At 34.2% G+C, this 19,752-nt stretch overlaps 1 protein-coding gene across 1 annotated transcript; it reads left to right on the top strand.

The window, feature by feature from the left end:
* Positions 1–650: 650 nt before the first annotated feature.
* Positions 651–3,809, top strand: LOC113850664 (putative disease resistance protein RGA1). Its single transcript, XM_027481234.1, has 3 exons — positions 651–950; positions 1,059–2,034; positions 2,080–3,809. The coding sequence occupies exons 1-3, from the start codon at positions 651–653 to the stop codon at positions 3,807–3,809; spliced, it is 3,006 nt and encodes a 1,001-aa protein (XP_027337035.1).
* The last annotated feature ends 15,943 nt before the right edge of the window (positions 3,810–19,752 follow it).

The following is a 19,752-nucleotide window of genomic DNA, read 5'->3' as shown; positions in this document are numbered from 1 at the left end:
ATTTGTTTGGCATATGCTATTTAATGCAATTGCAGTGTGGAGAAATTTGACCATACGTATATTAATGATTCTCTCGTGTAATAATGAAGACAAGGATATATTGTATCTTTTTTTGCAAAGCGCAATCTCTATGAGACTGTGGTACATGTGTTCTAATGGTTTGATGTCAGTTTATGCTTATCTAGAAATTTGCACGAGATATTATTGAGTATGAATAATTTGACTTCAGCAAAATAATATTATCTTCAATAATAGTGTGCTAAATATTTGATTCTATTAAGTATGGTTCGTAGAAGCAGCTCCACCTTCGAAAATATATGAATTGGATTCATGATACTTGACACGTGTATCATTAATGCCCCGTAATAGGCTAGAGTAACCCTAGTATTCCTTCCGTTTATGCTTAAAAAAATATATATCTATTTCTAAATGTGTTAATGAGATTTGTACTAACAAAATACTTATGTATTTTTTATTAGTAAGGATTTGTAACAGAGCCGGCCATGGACAAATCATGATTCAATCAATTGAATTAGTAGATTGTTATTACATGTTTTCCCTTTTCCTCGATATTTATGCCAATATTTTTAGAGTTCAACTTCCTCTCAATAAAGCATCCTTCTATGTACTCTTTCTTAATCGTTTTGACAATGGCTGAGTCAGTTCAATTTGCTGTTACTTCAAATCTCAGGTTGGCTTCCGCAGATTTTCTTGAATTTGGAAAGCAATATAATGTGAGGGAAGCGTTGGAAGAGCTTAAGAACACTATTGAATCTATCAATGATAAGCTCCTTGATGCCGAAGACAAACAAGATCAAGACGTTGGTGTGCGAGTTTGGATCAGAAGGTTCAAAAAAGTACTTCATCAGGCAGATGACTTCTTAGATAAGCTTGCTATCCAATCCACGAGAGACAAATTGGGTGCAGCAGAAGGAAAAGAAGTAAACAAGGTACTTCTTTCCATTTCATCTTCAAATCAAATTCCTTTATACAGTGAGATGCCTGACAAAATTAAAGAGATACGAAAAAGTTTCAAAGGTGTGGTAAAAGAAATGAAGGATTTGAATTTAAGCCCAAGATCAAGGGTGGTTAAGAAAACTAATAGTGAATGGAGGGAAACGTGCTCTTTTGTATTAGAGTCAGATATCATTGGAAGAGATGATAGTAAAAAGGAGATCATTAGTCTGTTGAGACAACCACATGAAAAGCAAACAGTTTCTGTGATTGCTATTGTTGGCATTGGTGGTTTAGGGAAGACAGCTCTTGCACAGTTGGTGTATAATGACTTGGAAGTGCAGAATTTTTTTGAAATGCAAATGTGGGTGTGCGTCTCTGATAACTTTGATGTGAAAACTATTCTGAAGAAAATATTAGAATCAATTACTGGCAACCAAATTGAAGTCAAGATATCATTAGACAACTTGCAAAAAAGGCTACGTGAAAAAATAAGTGGTAAGAAATATTTGTTGGTCTTGGACGACATTTGGAATGAGAATAATAAAAAATGGGCTGAAGTGAGAACTCACTTGATGTGTGGTGCTCAAGATAGCAAGATTTTAGTGACAACTCGAAGTGAAATTGCAGCGAAGACAATGAGTGCTAGCACTTCCTATCTTTTGAAAGCCTTGACTGAAAAAGAATCTTGGAGTTTGTTAAAGAAAACTGCGTTCGAGGATGGTTCCGAAGTAGTGAATCAAAATCTAGAATCAATGGGGAAAGAAATAGCAGGAAAATGTAAAGGCATTCCATTAGCCGTTAAAACGCTCGGAGGCCTGTTAAGAGGACAATATGAAGAAAGCAAATGGAAGGATGTTTTACACGGTGACTTCTGGAAATTATGTAGAGAGCAAGATAGCATAGTGCCAATTCTAAAACTCAGTTACCAAAACTTGTCCCCAGAGATGAGACAATGTTTTGCTTATTGCTCTATATATCCCAAGGATTGGATAATTTTCAATGATGAGTTGATTCAGTTGTGGATGGCACAAGGTTACCTTCAATGTTCAACTGATAAACAATGTATGGAAGATATTGGTAACCAATACATAAAGATGTTTTTGATGAACTCATTTTTTCAAGACGCGGAAAGTGAAGATGGTGAGATCATTAGTTTCAAAATACATGATTTAATGCATGACCTTGCAATGCTTGTTGCTGGAAATGATTATTGTTACTTGGATAGTAAGGCAAAGAAACTCGTAGGTAGACCCATGCATGTATCATTGGAACTCGAGGCCATTCATTTACTGGATTTGTTAGACGAAAACAGGCTGCGAACTTTGATTTTGTGGTCTTACGATGAGGACATTGAAGGGGAACTACCCGTTGCAAATTTCAAATACTTACGCGTCTTGAAGATGCCTTGTTCTTCCATAGTCAAGTTGTCTGCTTCTGCTGAACAGTTGGAGCATTTAAGATATCTTGATTTGTTTGACAGCGCAGGACGGGTAAGTCTTCCCAAATTTATATGCAACCTTGTTTTCTTACAAACATTAAAACTGGGGAATTGCGATGAATCATTTTCAAAAGATGTCGCAAAATTAGTCAATTTGAGATTCCTTGATATTGTTGATTATGATGACTCCTTCACTGGGATGGCCGTTGGGTTGAGAAAATTGTGCTCTTTGCAAATCTTATCAATCTTTATTGTGGGAGACAGGCAAGAAATAAATTACGGCACATTAAATGAACTGAAGGACTTAATAAGAGGAAAATTACGAATGAAGCATCTCGATCGGGTCAGAGACGTGGCTTGGGAATCACAGGACGTAAATTTAAAACAAAAAAAATTCCTTCAATCCTTAACTCTCACTTGGTCGTATCAAGACATCTGTAACAGTGACAGCTTACAATTATTAGAAAACCTTAAGTCCCACCATAATCTTAAGCGATTGAAGGTGAATTATTATCCAGGTGTGCTTTTCCCAAATTGGCTTTCCCTCCTCACTAATGTTGTTGACATCAGTCTCTATGCGTTTGATAAGTGTCGTTTTCTCCCACCGTTGGAACGTCTCCCTTACCTGATGTCACTTGTGATAGAGTTACTTCCTGAATTGGAATACATATATATTCATGAAGATGGTTTTGCAGAAACCTTCTTCCCCTCTTTGAAGAGCCTCGTATTAAGAGGATGTGGGCAACTCAGGGGATGGCTAAAGCCGGGAGATGATATAAATGATTCACAAAATATCTCCTCACCTTATTCATTTCCTCATCTTTCTCATCTGGAAGTATCTATCTGTCCACAGTTGACTTGCATGCCTACTTTTCCAAATCTTAAGGATTTAAAATGGTATCAATGTAGTGCCGAGCCATTAACAGAGACACTAAACACAACGTCAACATGTTCAGTTGACTCATCTTCCTCCGCTGCTCCTCTTTCCATGCTCAAAGACTTGGAAATTTCTGATCCTATAAATTTGCGGAAGGGTTGGATGCAAAATCTGACTTCTCTCGAGTCTCTTCGAATTCAAGGGTGTCACAGTGAAACACTGGAGGAATTTCAAACTGGGTTTAAGGACGACACCAACTGCCTTATTTCTCTGCAACAAATCACCATACTTGGTTGTGAAAAACTGAAGGCTTTGCCTGATTGGATTTGCAACCTCTCGTCGCTTCAGCATATCTCGATCTTCGGTTGCCCAAAATTGGTATCGCTGCCCCAAGGAATGAGTCGTCTTACCAACTTAAAGATCTTTGAGGTTGATAGTTGTTCCCTCTTACTTGAAGAATGCCGAACAGCGACAAGTGCTATTTGTCTCCAAATCGCACACATCCCACAAATTATCCTTCTTAATCGCTTATCATAAAGGTACTGATCTGATACGTATTTATCTTGTAAACGTCGTGTATTGTATTTGCTTTGCTAATAAAATTGTGTTTTCATATTAAAATTTTCTCTTTTGAACGGAAAAAGAAATCCTGAACTTAAACGGCAATTATTTACCTCTTTTCAAATTCAATTTAATCTATCTAAAATATTTTTAAAAATAATAAAAATAATGAAAAAATTTTGGAAGAAAAGATAGTGAATAAAAATGTGTCGTGGGCATTTCCACCATCTCATAGCCCTCTTTTACAGTAAGCAATGGTTGATTTATCATAAATGCGCTTTAACAACTCATACAACTAAGAAAAATCTACAACACAGGCAATAAAGACAAGAAATATATTCAGTGCAACTCTTCCTTAACGATCCTAGAAACCTTTGGAATTTCTTGGCAAACATGCATTTTGATGAGTCAGTAACTTATCTAGAAAATTAAAAAATTTTGTTATTCTTCATTAAATTTAAATTTTAAGTAAATGCAATTAATTGAAAAATTTAATAAGATGTTGTAATTGCTGAAAAATTTATGGATCATGCATATTTTGATGTTGATAATTGAATTTTGAAGGAATTAGAAGAAGACAATTGACAATTGGACTAAAAAAAATTTAAGTGCTAAAGGACTCATCTATGAGAACACCGATTTATGCATCAAAAGTTTAGAGTGTCACAAAGGTAAGTTATCCTGCACTTTCTTGCTCTGTTTTTGGTACACTTCTTCATCCCTCTCATGCTTCATTCTTGCATCTGTGTGCTATGCAATTTATCCCAAGTTTCCCATTTGTTCTGTATTCTCTATGGGTCCCTGCTAGCAGCTGGTGCATATTTTAATTTTTGGGTGCATTTCCAAATTGTGAAAAGGGAGATAATTTGTGTTTTTAAAGGTTTTCTCCCTTTTTCTATTTTTGCACTGATGAATGACCCTTGGACGTGCTTTGAGATATTTTGCAAATTTCTGAATACTCCTCTAATTTTATTCACTGAAATTTCTTGCAAATCATTTTTTGGGTGATGATTAAGTTCACTGTTCTAGTTAAATTCTCGTTAGTATACTCTCGTGACTCGATAGCGTGCTCGTGATACATTACTTGCGCAACAATGCTTGCTGCAGCTGGTAGCTATTGTATTCAGAGTAACGAGATCTTGATTGCACGAGCTAGCTGATTTGAATTCTGCTTTTGAGAAGAACTAGGACGTGATTTGGTGTGTCATCTTTGTTAATTATTTTTATATATTATTTAGTGATTTTGGGTGACCCAGGTGTTGATTTAACTTTGCATAAATTCTGTTCTTTGCTGTTTGGATCCCTTTCACTGTAGAATTCATTTTTGTATATGATGTACTGTAATGTCTTATCATTCATTGTCAATTTCTCTTTCACACGCAGTTATCATAAATGATGTTATTCCTTTTGATATATAACTATATAAGTCTCCTCTCTCAAAATTGGTCTTACTCATTGTTTATACAAGAAGCACAAAATTCTTAATAGTTTTCTTCTCTTTTTTAGTGCATTTTCACTTTACTTGAAGGTTCATAGGTGTTTTCAGTTTTAAACAAACTTGGAGGCATATTGTTTTAAATCACTGGGTGTTGTAGATGGTAAACAATATCAATATTATATGATAATTCTGACAGCATAGCAATTGGTATTTAGAAGTTATTTTAAATATCACCAAACCAGTGCATTGTTTGTCACTTTTATTGAGTTATACTTTTCATATCTTATGAATTTTTGCACAACAATGCTTTGAATTTATTCTGAAATTTTTTTGTGTACATTCCTTTAAATATTGTTGACTGTCATTAATTCTTGAACATTATTTGACTAGTGATATAATTTATTTTTTTGGTGGTGTGCTTTACCTTGCTGAGAACTTTCCTCCTTTTCTAAACTCTAATTGAATCTTTTCTCTCATGAACAAATTCTACTTGCTAGACTCTCCTGTATCTCTTGCACAGAGTTTAACATTCATTTTTTTGAGAAGGACTTTAAACTGTTTTGACTCACCATGAGAGTGCAAATTTTTTTTTTGTAATGAGCAGCATGTACACACTATATTAAATTTTCTCTTTTATATGCCCTTTACATTGTCAAATATCATATCACCTCATGGCTGTCATATTCTGAATCCATTTTGCGAATTATACTGAGTGACCAAATTCTCATTCTGAATTTTTAGGATTCATCATTCTTTAGTTGGGTAATTTTCTCTCTGCAAGTTTTTCTCTTGGTTTATGCAATGCTGTCAAATTCTTATTCTTGAATGCTCAAAATTCTGGTTCATACATAGCGGACATATGCAATTTTAATTCTTTTTACTGCACAAAATTCCAGCTTGCCATAATTTCAATTTAATGCAATTCAATTTTCTTTTTACAACACTTGAATGCACAATTGTTTTACTTTCTGGGTGTTGTGAGTGCAAGTACATATGCATTAGCTGCATACTTCTTGTGATGAATTGAAACTTGTACATGCTCTTATAGTCTTTTGGTCAAATCTGATACATGTTAGCTGCATTCTTTGATCGGACAATTACACTGAGCTTTGAAACATAAGCATCTCTGTTTTTTGGCATGTTATCAGATTGGGATATTTTTTCAGTGCTATATTTTCTAATTTTGTGCAGTATACATCCTTACTTATTGCCTTATTTTTCTAGCTGCAAATTTTGCAAAATTTTGTATGCTCTTTGATTTAATTTGTCAATATGCAGACTGCACAATACATAGCATTTTATGGCACTGCATGATCTGTATTGTAAATATGGTCCACTATCTTCATGGTTTATTATTTTGGATTCATAGTTTATAATGCACCTTTCTCTTTAGTCCAACCAATTCAAAGCAATGATCTTTTCAAATTTATTTAGTTAAACTTTTCCTCATAATTTTACTTTAGTGTGTCTCTTGACTGGTGCACAAGTTCTGAAATTTTTCTGAAAATTTGTGTAATTCCCCTCATTACCCCTTCATGCAGTGAACTTTTGTATTTGATGATTACGGATTCTGGTCCAGCAGCTGACGCCCAAGAAGATGAGGACATTTGAAGAATTTTCCCCAGCTTTACCTCTTATTTTACTACTTTGTTTCTGTTTAAATTTGCTTCATTTTGAGTTTGTAATTATTTCATTTGGAATTCTGTTTTAGAATAATGTGTTTTATTTTGCAAGTACATAGAATGGACAATTGTATTTTGCCACTATTCTGCATAATAGACACTTTTATGTTTTTCTGATTTGTGCAACCAGTGGTAGTTGAAATTCTGCTATAATGAATGTTGGGGGAGGCTAGTTCCAAGCCTCTGAATACTCTAAATTTACAAGGGAGTTCCGTTCTGTTTTTCATAATCACTTAATTTTTGCACCTTGCGTTTTTTTGTTCTGACTAGAAAATTTTCCCTGTATTATATTCATCACTCCTTGCATATAGTAATTGCCTGCATCACTTTTGCACAGCTCCCACAGTTTACAATTTCGCAAACACATTTCAATATTGCTGGACATCATTTTGACTTAAATTCCATAAATTTATCATGTTAGCAATTGAGCCCAAATTTTATTACTGAGAGCATGCTTGCTGTAATTGTTATTTTCTTTGCATGATTTGTCATTTTTCTTTGCCTCTTCCTATGCATTCATGTTTTAAAATGATTGAGGCCATTATTTTCTTTAGCTACTTTTAACCAAAATGCCATCCATTCATTCAACCTTTGTTAGCCCTTTTGAGCCTAGCCAAAATTTTTCTCTCACCTTTACACCAGCACCAACTATGCCCAAACACCTATCCCTCCTTATAACTTAACGTAAGATGTGCTTAGTAGAGCACTTTCATACTAAATGCATTCCACTTATACCCCTTTTTAATGTAATTACACTTACTGAATCCTTTAGACCAGTATTACATTTTATCATATCATTTCATCCAGATATTTTCCATACAATCACATTATAATCACTCAACAAATTTATCAATATTCCACAATGAATACTCATCATATAATACATACTAGCATATAACAACTTATCAGTTTAAACAATCAAATAAGCATTTTTCAATCGTTATTCATGCAATATATACTCTTCAACCATATATTTTTATGAAATGTTCATATCATAGTGCTCTAATGAGTACAAAATAAATATTGTAATATAACAGTAAAATAAAGTCCTCCTTACTTCAAAGATGAGTTTACGAAGAGATATTGAAGAAGATCAGAGATTAACCACGGAAGGTCTCTTGAATACCAAGATATATCCATAAGAAACCAAAAATACAAGAAACGATCAAAGAAAATATAATTTAATCTAAAGAAACTTACTTTGAATAGTTCAGATTCAATGTCAAGGCTCGGATTTAAAAAGTAATAAGAGTTTCTGAAGCTTTTATCTAAGGAAAAGAAGAGAGAGTTCAAAGAAAACTGAGAGCAGAATGTGAGTTTAGAATGAAATGAAATTTTCATACTGAAAATCCCTTACATACCCCTCAGCCCCACGCGCTCTCGCTTGAGCGATGGATATTTCGCTTGAGCGACAGATATCTCGCCTGAGCGAGATATGCAGATAGCAGTCTTGCACAACTTTTCCTGATATATTCGCTTGAGTGAGCTCTATCTCGCCTGAGCAAGATGACATCCAGAGAGTAGGATATTCTTCTTGTTGATCTCAGCTCACCTAAGTGAGATCACTTTCACCTGGGCGATGTGACAGTTGGGCTAAATCTAATCTATCTCACTTGAGCGAGATCACCCTGAAGCCTTATATTTCTGAGCGCTCAGTATTACTTGAACGAAATTTACCTTGCCTGAGCAAGACCCCGTGCACCAGAATCCTTGAAAAAATCCTCTATATTCACTTTTAAATCTATTCTAATACTACTTAATATTAAACAAAACATAATTTACTGCATAATGAAAAAGAGAATGTTCCACTACTGACAATGCAAAATGATTCTAAAAGTTTTCGTCAGCTTGGTTACTTATATATATATCTTGTCTATGTTTTTTTCCCACAACTTTTGGCTTGCCTTTCTCTTTTGGATGTTTCGTACGTTTTTGGATGAAATTGTGGCTCACTTTGTTTTAATGAGAGTTCACTAAAAACAATTTACAGATTATTATTGCAAATGATTATTTAGACATTACTAGAAAAAAAAGTATATATATATATAGAGAGAGAGAGAGCGAGAGAGAGAGAGAGAGATTTTGATCTGTTCTTTATTCTTGCAGAAATTTTCAACTAATTTCCTTCTTTTTTTTCTGTAAAATTTTGTATACCGAATTTCTTATAAAATAATGTATATTTATCTTTTGATTTTTATATTCAAATAATATTAAATAATTAATATTTATTATTCTCATTTCTTGAGGAAATGACCCAAAATATTATACACACAAGTTATTTGCATGTAATTACCTAATGTAAAGAAGAAATGTTAATCAATTGGTACGCTAACACAGGAGATGTAAAATCATTGGAATTAATAAAGTTATAAACCGTGATTGACTCTGTTGTTTTAAATCACTTAGAATTGACTCCTATATAAATTTTTTTTTTATAATACATGAATAAAAATTAATTCATTCTTAATTTAATTAATAAAGTAGATCATATTCCCGACTCATTAAAATTTAAAATAATTATGTTTATAATTTTACATTTTAAACGCTAATAATAAAAACATATAAGATCAGTCCTATTATGTTGAAATATCGAGTGGCCTTTTCAATTATTTGCCAATAACAACAGTGATTTCCGACGACAATTTTTTTTTCTTTTCAATTCAACGTGAAACACGCACACACCACTTTGTCATTTTACTGGTTTATAAGCAAGAACAATAATTATGATGATAATAAAAAGAAGATTTAATTATTTTTTTAGCTTTTTCATTTAAGATTTTTTAATTTTAATTACACAATTTTAATTTCTTTTATTTAATTATGATATTTTCTTAATTTATCATTTAATTGCGGACATAGTGAGACAACCATAATTTCTAAACTATTATGGCTGAAGAGTGCCGGGAGGAGATGTTGAAGGACGTTATTTCTAAAGAAATCAAAGGACTTTTTTGAAAAGCATAATCATGTTCTATCTTTCTATTTTTATTTGAACTAAAAATATATAAGTACAAATATGCAAACATGATTCAATTTTACTACAAATACTTTTAAAGTATCTTCTACTATTATTTCTAAAATATTTACACACATTATACATCTCAACTACCTCCTATATCAAGGATCCAAATCGTTTGCAGTTTTGGTGGAAACCACAGGCTGCAGTTTGCCATTTGCTTAAGCGAAAATTTCCGCTTAAGCAAAGATGTTTGGCCTTGATCATTGTGAAACGCGTCTAAGCGAGCCAGAAGAGAACTGAAGGCCAAATTTGCTTAAGCGACGAATGTTGGCTTAAGCTAAAGTCAATTCACTTAAGCCCCTCCAAGCAAAAAATAAAATAAAATATTGAAGCGAAAATGGAATAGAGAGACATGTTTTTAAGTCACCTATTTCAGTTTAGCTAATCATTAATTGCTTAAGCGGTCTCTGTCAATTCGCTCAAGCCATGACCAGCGGATTTAATTATTATTAAGCGAATTTGTAACTGTTAAAACCAGAAAATAATGCTAGAGGTCTATTAGACCGATTAGTGCAATATGTAATGTCTAGTGATACAACTTCACCAAAAAACCCATAATCAATTTTTATCCTTGCATCCGCCCAAAAAACATTTGTGATTTGTTCCTCAGCATCCATGTTGTACGTATGAAAAAAAGTTAGGTTGTCTTCTAATTGATGTTGAAAGTATTGCATTAGACAACCGATCTCACTATATATCATTTCTCTTTGTCTCTTTGCTTTCAAATAATTTTTTGTGTCTATTCGAATATACTGATGAATCCAAATTTTACTAAATTTTTATACATCATTTATTACATTTTATAGAAAAGAATAGACTTAGATAGTGTAAATAAGATGAATATTCCAATTAGGCTAAATAATATAGAGTTCTTAGTTTTTGGTTAATTTACATTGACTTAGATAGTTTTTTTTACATGTTTTGATCATTTGAATAATGTGGCAGGAATTCCCAAGCTTATTTTGAAGAATTATTGAATTTTGAGGAATTTGAGGTGAAAGTAACTACTTTCAAGATTGATAGTGACAACTACAGCAAGCCACTTCCAGCAAAGGGACCAAAGTGATCACTTTCAAAGCTTAAAGTGACAACTACAACAGCCCAGAATCCACTAAACCTGCGTGTGGTTACTATGAAAGTTCATAGTAATCACCCCAAAGCATGCAGAATTGAAGGTGCTGCGTGTAGTTACTATCAAAGTTCATAGTGACAACTCCATAGAGTCCAAAATGTCCTAGTGCTGCGCGTGGTTACTATGAAAGTTCATAGTAATCACTCCAGAGAGGCAAAACCCAACTGATGTTGCGCGTGTTTACTATGAAAGAATGAAAGTAATTACTTTGGAGGGCGCCAGCTTTAGTATAAATAGATTTTTGCCAAATTAGGGTAGAGAGTTCTTACACTTTTTGTACCTTTTCTCTTCTTTACTAAATTTAGGACATTTTCCAGAGCTTAGGGCAACCTTGGGTGACAGCCAAGGGTCCAACCTAGGGTTTGGTTTCTCATTTCTCTTGCCTTTACATTAATGTTAATGAATTTTCTGCATTTCCCAACTGCATTTTTGACCCCCATTTCCATGGAGAGCTAAATTTTGTGTAACCCTTAGTGAGTTCACATGGATTCTTGAGTTCCTTGATTTTAATGATAATATAATTCCTTTCTTCTCATGAATTACTTATTCCTTGTTTCTTGAATTGAATTAATGGTTAATGAGGGGGATATTGCTCAATTAACCCTAATTCATTTTAAGGATATTCTAAACTAGGAATTGCTTAATCCTAGGTTTAATTCTAAGGTTGCGTAACTTTGGGATGAGGGATTAGAGCCTAGCAAATTGCGTAATTTCGTTAGGACCATAAGGTTGATTTTCACTTGTTAAATTAACCTAATTCATAGGAGAGAGGATGAATGTTAAATCTTGAGTGGAATGAGGATAGAATCTTTGTGGATGAACTAAGGATTGCTGCTTCCTATTGTTTGAATTAATTAAACTAGTTTGCTTGTTGCTCTTTACATTGATTTGAAACCACAAAACCCCCTATTTTAATTGCTTGTTCAATTAGTGTCTTCAACATGTTTAATGAAGCTTAATAGCCAATGTTCATGGGAGATAATCTAAGGTAACCCTAGTACTATATTAATTTGTTTAAATTTTGATGAGGATTTACGACAAATCTTTTAAACACAACATGAAATTTGTTCATCATATACCCAACATTAGCTCGATGTTCTGCAAGTGTACTCATGAGTAGAAATGATGCCTTTTGTCGCAATCTGGAGGCATCAACCAAATCAATTTCATGAGCTTGGACTTCACTTATATTATGATGTGAAGCAAGCATATGTGTTGTTTCTGGAAGTTGTAATGGGTGATTATACTCTTCAACAAACGAATGAATGACATATTTGTTATTGTTTGCCAAAGACAATGCTATCCTTGCAAGGCATTCGGTTCTAGTTTCTAGTCAATGTTTTGTAGCTTGGGGATTTCTTTTATCTTATTTTCGATGTCCCTTTTTACAATAAATATATCTGCAACCCGTAATAACACCATCTACTTTTCGCTTGTTAAAATATTGTTTCTTGACTCCAAATCCTGCCAGCCTGCCATTTTCACACCAAAATTACCATGCTTGTTCAAGACTCTCAAACTCTTGCCCGACACTTGGTTTCCTTGCGACATCCATTCTTTTGATCAATAACATGACAATAAACATGATAAGTAGTTATTCCAATAATGTTAAATGCAAACCCGTAATGGTATAATGTGCACCTTTAGGATGTTTAAAGACTTTCTTTGTCATAATCTAACCTAAAATGGAGTTGAGTGCTATGAACTTGTTAATGTTTATCCTCATCGTGAGGGTCAAATAAGTCCTTACCAAACTTTTCTTCTTATAATATCATGTACTTGAATGCTTCACCAATAGCAAGAATAGAAGAAGTTTCTTTCTTTAAAAATAAGTAACCTAATATATCCTTGGCGCAAAAAATCCAGTAAAAATCGCTTAAGCTATACAAAAATCGCTTAAGCCCTATTCGCTTTAAATTTCGCTTAGCGGGAAATTTCGCTTAAGTGAATTTTTGCTTAAGCCATAGAAACCCGCTTAACAGAAATATGCGACTGTTGGTATTTAAAAAAGTGGTATTCTCAGGTGTCATTTTCATTTCAAGCCTTTTCTTTTGTTCTCTCAAAGTATAGAACTTTAATATTCTCCCAACTTCTCTGTTCTTATTTCCATTTCAAGGGGAAGCTTCCATTTTTTACTCAGGTATATAACACATGCTTAAGGCATGACTTCAATGTTTTAATCCTCTTCATTAAACATTGCTTTCTTTGTCGTGTTTGGTCTGACGATGCTCTTATCTTAACTTTTGCATGGGATTATAAGGCATTCATGTGTTGAATATTGTAATATATGATTTTTAGTATTATTGTTTTAATGTTGGACTATTTCAAAACGTTAAGTTTTTAGATTTAATGTTAGTTTTACTGCCTCTGTTGGAAGCCTCTATATTTTTCGCTTAAGTAGATTGATGTCGCTTAAGCGAATATTGAATAATGGGGAAAGCCAAAGGTGCAATCTTACGTTTAAGTGACAACTATCCGCTTAAGCGAAAAATATAGAGGCTTAAGCAAAAAAAATAGGGCTTAAGCGATTTTACCTTCATATTGTAATTTGTTTTTGGTTTTAGGATGACACCAAAGAGGTCTATTCCTCAAAGAAAAAGGCAAAGACCTGAAGTTGGGAAAGCGTCACAGCAACATGATGAACCTATTGATCAGCATCAATAACCACAGGCTAAAACTCAAACAGAAATCATATCATGGGATAGATTTAGGTTCAAAATATAGGCCAAGGCTCAGATGTTTCTTGACTTGCAGTGTAGGGAATTGCTACCTGAGAGGAAGGTATCTTTAGAAGAAGGACAATGTGAAGAGTTTATGTAAGAAATTACAAGAAGAAAATGGCAAATCTTGGCAAATCTCCCTAACCAAATTCATGAGGTAATTGTCGAAGAATTTTATGCAAATGCATGACCGTCGAAGACACACTATTGCTGATGACAGAAATGCAATTTCAACCCTGTTAGGCAACCCTTTGACCTTAGGTGAAAGGAAGCTATGCCAATACCAGCAACAACGAAAGAATTTGTCAGTTTTTTGGATGCTAGGGTAGCTGAGAGCTTATGCATCCTTGGAAAATCCTATGTAACAAATGCAGCTGGAAAGCCAATGCGGTTCAAAAGGCAGTCTTTGAATACTTTGGCCCAAATCTGGTCATCCTTTCTCTTTGCCAACATAGCCCCAATCACACACACCTCAGATGTCCGGATGCCTCAAACATATCTGATATATAGCATCATGGAGAGGATGTCTGTTGACATAGTAGCAATAATTTTAGATGAGTTGCACCAGTTTGTAATGTCTAACACCTCCACTACTGCATCAGCAACAAAACATATGGGATTTTCAGCACTAATCATTGCTTTGTGTGCTTCCCAAGGTGTTACCATTCTAGACACCTCCAATTAAACAATCAATTTGAAGAAACCAAACAATTATCACTTCATAAAAATTTATTGCACCAATCCATTGGAACAACCAATAGGAGATTCTTCTCAACCATCCTCATCTGTACCACCTGCATCATAACCAACACAACCACAAGCACGACCATCCATGCCTAACATGTCACAAACAAATCCAAGTCTCCTATGCCATCTGAGTCACATAAAGCAACAGTTGGCAGTAAACAATCGAGCTTACACTCAGCTAAACGAGTCCTTCTACAAGTAAATGTTCTCTCCTTTATTATTTTAATTACTCTTGTAGTTTGTTATTTTACCATTATGCTCATTACCTTCTTCTTCTCCTTTCAAAGGTTCACTCTACACCAACATCATGGTTAGGAATTTGCTTTCCCATGGCCCATACTTGAGGCTTTTGCAGCAACTGTATCATAGCCTGGAGACAACCCCTTCTTCCCATTTCAAGAAGAAACTACACATGATCCGAACCGACAACCAGACAAAGGACCCCACGAGAACATTCAGGACATTGAGGATAATGACCGAGGAGATGTATAAAAAGGTCAACAATTAGAGGAAGAAGGGGGACATGATGAGGGAGATGAGCCACAATCCTTGTAAGATCCACATGATTACAATTAGGATTTTATTGTAATGGATTTTAATGAGTCAACATTTTGTGTTATGTAATGGATTTGATTTGTAGTTCTTGAATGCTTATTCCTATAGTTCTCATTAATGGATTTTAATATTCATCCAAATTGGTGCCTTATATTATATTTCATTGTTTAGTTTAACAATTAAGTTTAAAAAATTATGTATTCAAGTGTATTTTGGCCTCCCTTAAATATTGTGTGCACAGGTTAATGCATTTTCTAATATATTTGCTTAAGCGAAAAATGTCTCACTACATTTGTAAAACCTTGGCTCAAGCCCTACCCTAATTCACTTAAGTCGTTCCATATTCGCTCAAACGATATACATTGCCTGTAACCTATGCTCTCTATCTCAAATTCGCTTAATAATGATTAAATTCATTGGTCATGGCTTAAGCGAATCAATATACCACTTAAGCGATTAATGATTAGCTAAAGCGAAATAAGTTACTTAAAAACATGTCTATCCGATCCTTTTTTGCTTCAAAATTTTATTTTATTTTTTTGCTTAGATGGGCTTAACATTTGTCACTTGAGTGAATTTGGCCTTCAAGTCTTTTCCGACTCGCTTAGGCGCGTTTCACAATGATCAAGCCTAAACATCATTCGCTTAAGCGAATGGCAAACTATAACTTACAGTTCCCACCAAAACTACAAGCGATCTGTATCCCCTATATTAATCTTGATATTATGGGATTACAACTATAACAATATTTCTGCAATATCTCATATGTACACATTATATCATTACCCCCCTTATATTAGTCAATTGTGTAGTGGTAGAGACATAAACAAGTTCGATGTTGCCTTTTAGAATCTTATTGCAAAAAAAATGATAATCAATTTTGATGTGTTTCATCTGCTCATGGTAAATAAAGTTTTTAGCAATGTAGAGCGTTGTTTGGCTATCATAAGAAAGATGTATAGGCATAGAATGTGGGACACCATTGTTGGAAAGGAGTTATTTTAACCATTTCAACTCGCACACAATGGCTACCATGAATGGTATTCGACTTTAGCAGAGGAACAAGAGATCATGTGCTGCTTCTTTGTTTCTCAAGAGATGGGAAAGCCTCCCAATTGAATAAACTAGCTCGTGAGAGACCTACGTTTTAGTAGATAACTTGCCCAATCTGACTTACATCATCTAGTCAGCTTCATATAACAAGTTTTGCTAAAGAGCATATTCTGCGCTGAATTGCCTTTCAAGTAGCGAACTACTTGTTGCATAGTTTCACAATGCTCTTGTTTATGTTGCTACATGAATTGAGACAAGATGTGAGCACATGAAGATAATTTTGGTCTAGTGAAACAAAGGAAAATAAGACATCCTACCAACCACCTATATTGATCAGGGTGAGATAATTATGAGCCCTTAACCAGTTCCAGGCGATAGTTTTACTCCATGGGAACACTTGTTGCTTTAGCTGCTAGAATTTTTGTTTCTCCTATGATGTCCAGAGCAAACTTTCTCTAATAGAGGAAAATACCACTAGAGGAACGAGACACTTCAATGCTTAAAAATATTTCAAATTTTCTAACTAGGTCATTCATGTAAAAACAAGAGTGTAAATAATTCTTAAAGCAGTTGATAGTTGCATGATCAATCCTAGAGATGATGAGGTCATCTACTTACACCAAAACTATAAGGTGCAATTTTTGTTTCTACAAGACAAATAGAGAATAATTCGAAAGTGACTGTATTGTTTCAGTGCAGCTAACTACTTAGCTAACCAACACCTAGGAGCCTACTTAAGTCCATAGAGAGACATCTTGAGTTAGCACACCATTCCAAGGTGGTGAATGACAAATCCAAGTGGTGGCTTCATGTACACTGCATCCTCAAGGTCTCAATGTAAGAATGCATTATGGATATCCATCTAATGCAACTCTCGATCTTTTGCAGTTGTTACTACCAATATCATACACACAATCACTATTTTGACAACTAGAGCAAATGTTTTAATGTGTTATATCCTTTTTGTCTTATGGTTTTGAAAGATAAATGATAAGTTTGTGTTTTAGCATGCTTTTGTAGCCTATTTTCATGTACTTGATCCTTATTTAAATGAGTTTTACACTGATTATTCAGTTGATCATCGTAATTTAGCATGTTAAGAGTTCTGATGGATTATTGAGGTATTTTGGGAATAAATTGGTGAAAATAGGACAAGCCTGCCTATACTTTAGCAGCCAGCACGTCTATAATTTGAAGCATATGCACGATCGTACATATTGGTGTGCACAATTGTGCTCCTTTTCTAGTACAACTAACTTGGAAATTTTTAATGACCTAAAAGAGTTTGAAATTTGAATTTTGACTTTCAAATTTGAATCTTAAATCTAGAAAATGATAATCAGTTTTTGATATGTCATATCTTTGAAGAGACAAAGCATGTCTCTTGGGGGGCAAAACTTTCATATTTTGTGGATTCTATGCTACCATTAAATTTGTGCTTGATTTTATACACCCACTTAGAGCCAAGTGCTTTCTTCCTAGGGAGCAAGTGTGTCACTATCCAAGTGCCATTATTTTCAAGATCTTGTATCTCATTTTCATGGATTTTCTTCACCTCTTATCTCTTAATACTTTTGTATAAGTAAACGATTCCTTTTCCTGTGAAATAGAGGAAAGAAAAATATGGCGTGCAAGAGAAAGTATTTTACAATTCACATAGTGTAATATTGAATAGGAAACTAATACCTAAGAATGTTGTAGATCGAGATGAATAGTTGGATGGGCTATTCTTTTGATAGTGTTACGCATGAAGTCATGGAGATAGATGGATGGTTGTTTGACTCTTTGTCCTTTGACTAAAAGAGATTCATTGATGACATCCATTAGATTTGTGTTGAGTTTATCTACTACTCTTGATTTGCAGGTAGAGCAAATTGATGTGAAGATTGCTTTCCTCCATAGTGATTTGGAGGAAAAGATCTACATAAAGCAACCCAATAACTTTATTGTTGAAGGTATGGAAAACTATGTGTGTAGGTTGAGAAAGAGCCTGTATGATTTGATTATGGTATAAGAAGTTTGAGTCTGTTATGTGTGACCAAGGTGATGATCGATTTGTTTGCATAAAGATTTGTCGTCCATCCTCATCAAAGTATGCAGAAAAATTTGTAGTATCTAGGATGCAAGCCTAGGTTGTCTCTGATGACTTTGGTTGGAAATATGCATTAAACATGTTACAGACATTCAGTATAAAAATAAAAAAAGGGTGGTTTTGTATGATTCCAGATTTAATGTATAAACAAGTGATGAAATTAGTGAGTTCAATTAATGAAATGTAGCAATTCTTAGTTCGTTCATGTGATTCTATCCCTATTCCTCTTAAGATCAAATACTTTTCCTCTTCCCCTGAATTAGATTAACTGAACAAGTGAGAATTAATATTGAAACTCCATACGAATTTAAGCAAATTCAATGGACTCCAACTCATTTCCCCAAGATTACGTAACCTTAGAAATTAACTTAGGATTAAGTAAACCAAGTTAAGAATTTTATTAAAACAAATTAGGGTTAATTAAGCAATGTTTCCCTCATTCAACCATTAATTCAATTCAAGAAGTTGGAAAATAGAAATTCATAAAGGAAAGGAAATTATATTAACATTTATACCTAGGAATTTAAGAATCAATGAACTCACTAAGGATTACAAAGGTTCTAGCCCTCCATGAGGATGGGTCTTACAAATTTCAGATAAGAGTAAAGGGAATTCAATGACATCAATGCAAAAATTAAAGGAAAGTAAAGAGAAATCATGAATCAAACCCTAGGATTGTTCCTTGGCTGTCACCAATGATGGCCTAAGCTCTACAAGTGTTCCCAAAATGGCAAAAGAATCTAAAAGTGTGTAAAAGCTCTGTACCCTAATTTTAAAATTCTATTTATAGTGCAGTGGTTGTCGCCCATAGTAGCTACTATGGTTTCATAGTAGCTACGCGCAGTGCTCCCACAGTAGCTAATTATCACAATTTATAAACATAATAAAAACTATAAAATTATATATTTAAAATCAGAAATTATTTATAAAATATAAAATTAAAATGTCATTACAAATGAAGAAGTAAAAATTTTAAAAAAATAAAATAACATTGTATATCTCTAATAGTCAGTGTGATCATCTTCTGAAATAGTATCGCCATTAATAAAGGAGGAGTTAGAGGAGAAATGACTCATGGAGCTGAAGATTGGTGGTGTTAGAGCTGGTGGAGGATGAGGAAGAGGTATAAAGGTGCTTGCTCTCATTAGCTCAAAGTATGCATGTATTTGCATATGCTGCTGCTGCATCTGTTGCTACACCTCCCTCTGCATCCTCGATGCCACCTTCTTCTCTATCTTTTCCATTTTCGTCGCCTACTTCTTCTTCCATTCACTTTCCATTAGTCTTCTACATCTCCTCATTTTGCTTCTACAGTTCTTCATTGAGGGCATTGACCTGAGTGCGGACCATGTCCTCCACTTCCTCAGGTACAAGAGAAGGGGCATTTTCAGTGACAGATGCAGGGGACATAGAGTCTGCAAAGTGACTCCCCATGCCATAAATGTAGCCTTTATAAAGGTCATTCATCGTCTCTGACCATA

Source organism: Abrus precatorius, unplaced genomic scaffold, assembly GCF_003935025.1.
Source record: "Abrus precatorius isolate BTA unplaced genomic scaffold, Abrus_2018 Scaffold9, whole genome shotgun sequence".
NCBI lineage: Eukaryota > Viridiplantae > Streptophyta > Magnoliopsida > Fabales > Fabaceae > Abrus > Abrus precatorius.
This window is presented reverse-complemented; position numbering and strand designations above follow the sequence as displayed.

What these genes read in the sequence shown, in the direction of transcription:
- LOC113850664 (XM_027481234.1), top strand. Translation starts at nt 651, where the DNA reads ATGGCTGAGTCAGTTCAATTTGCTGTTACTTCAAATCTCAGGTTGGCT. An exon ending in AAGGAAAAGAAGTAAACAAG is followed by an intron (nt 951 to 1,058) that starts GTACTTCTTTCC and finishes AAAGAAATGAAG; the next exon opens with GATTTGAATTTAAGCCCAAG. An exon ending in ACAATGTATGGAAGATATTG is followed by an intron (nt 2,035 to 2,079) that starts GTAACCAATACA and finishes CATTTTTTCAAG; the next exon opens with ACGCGGAAAGTGAAGATGGT.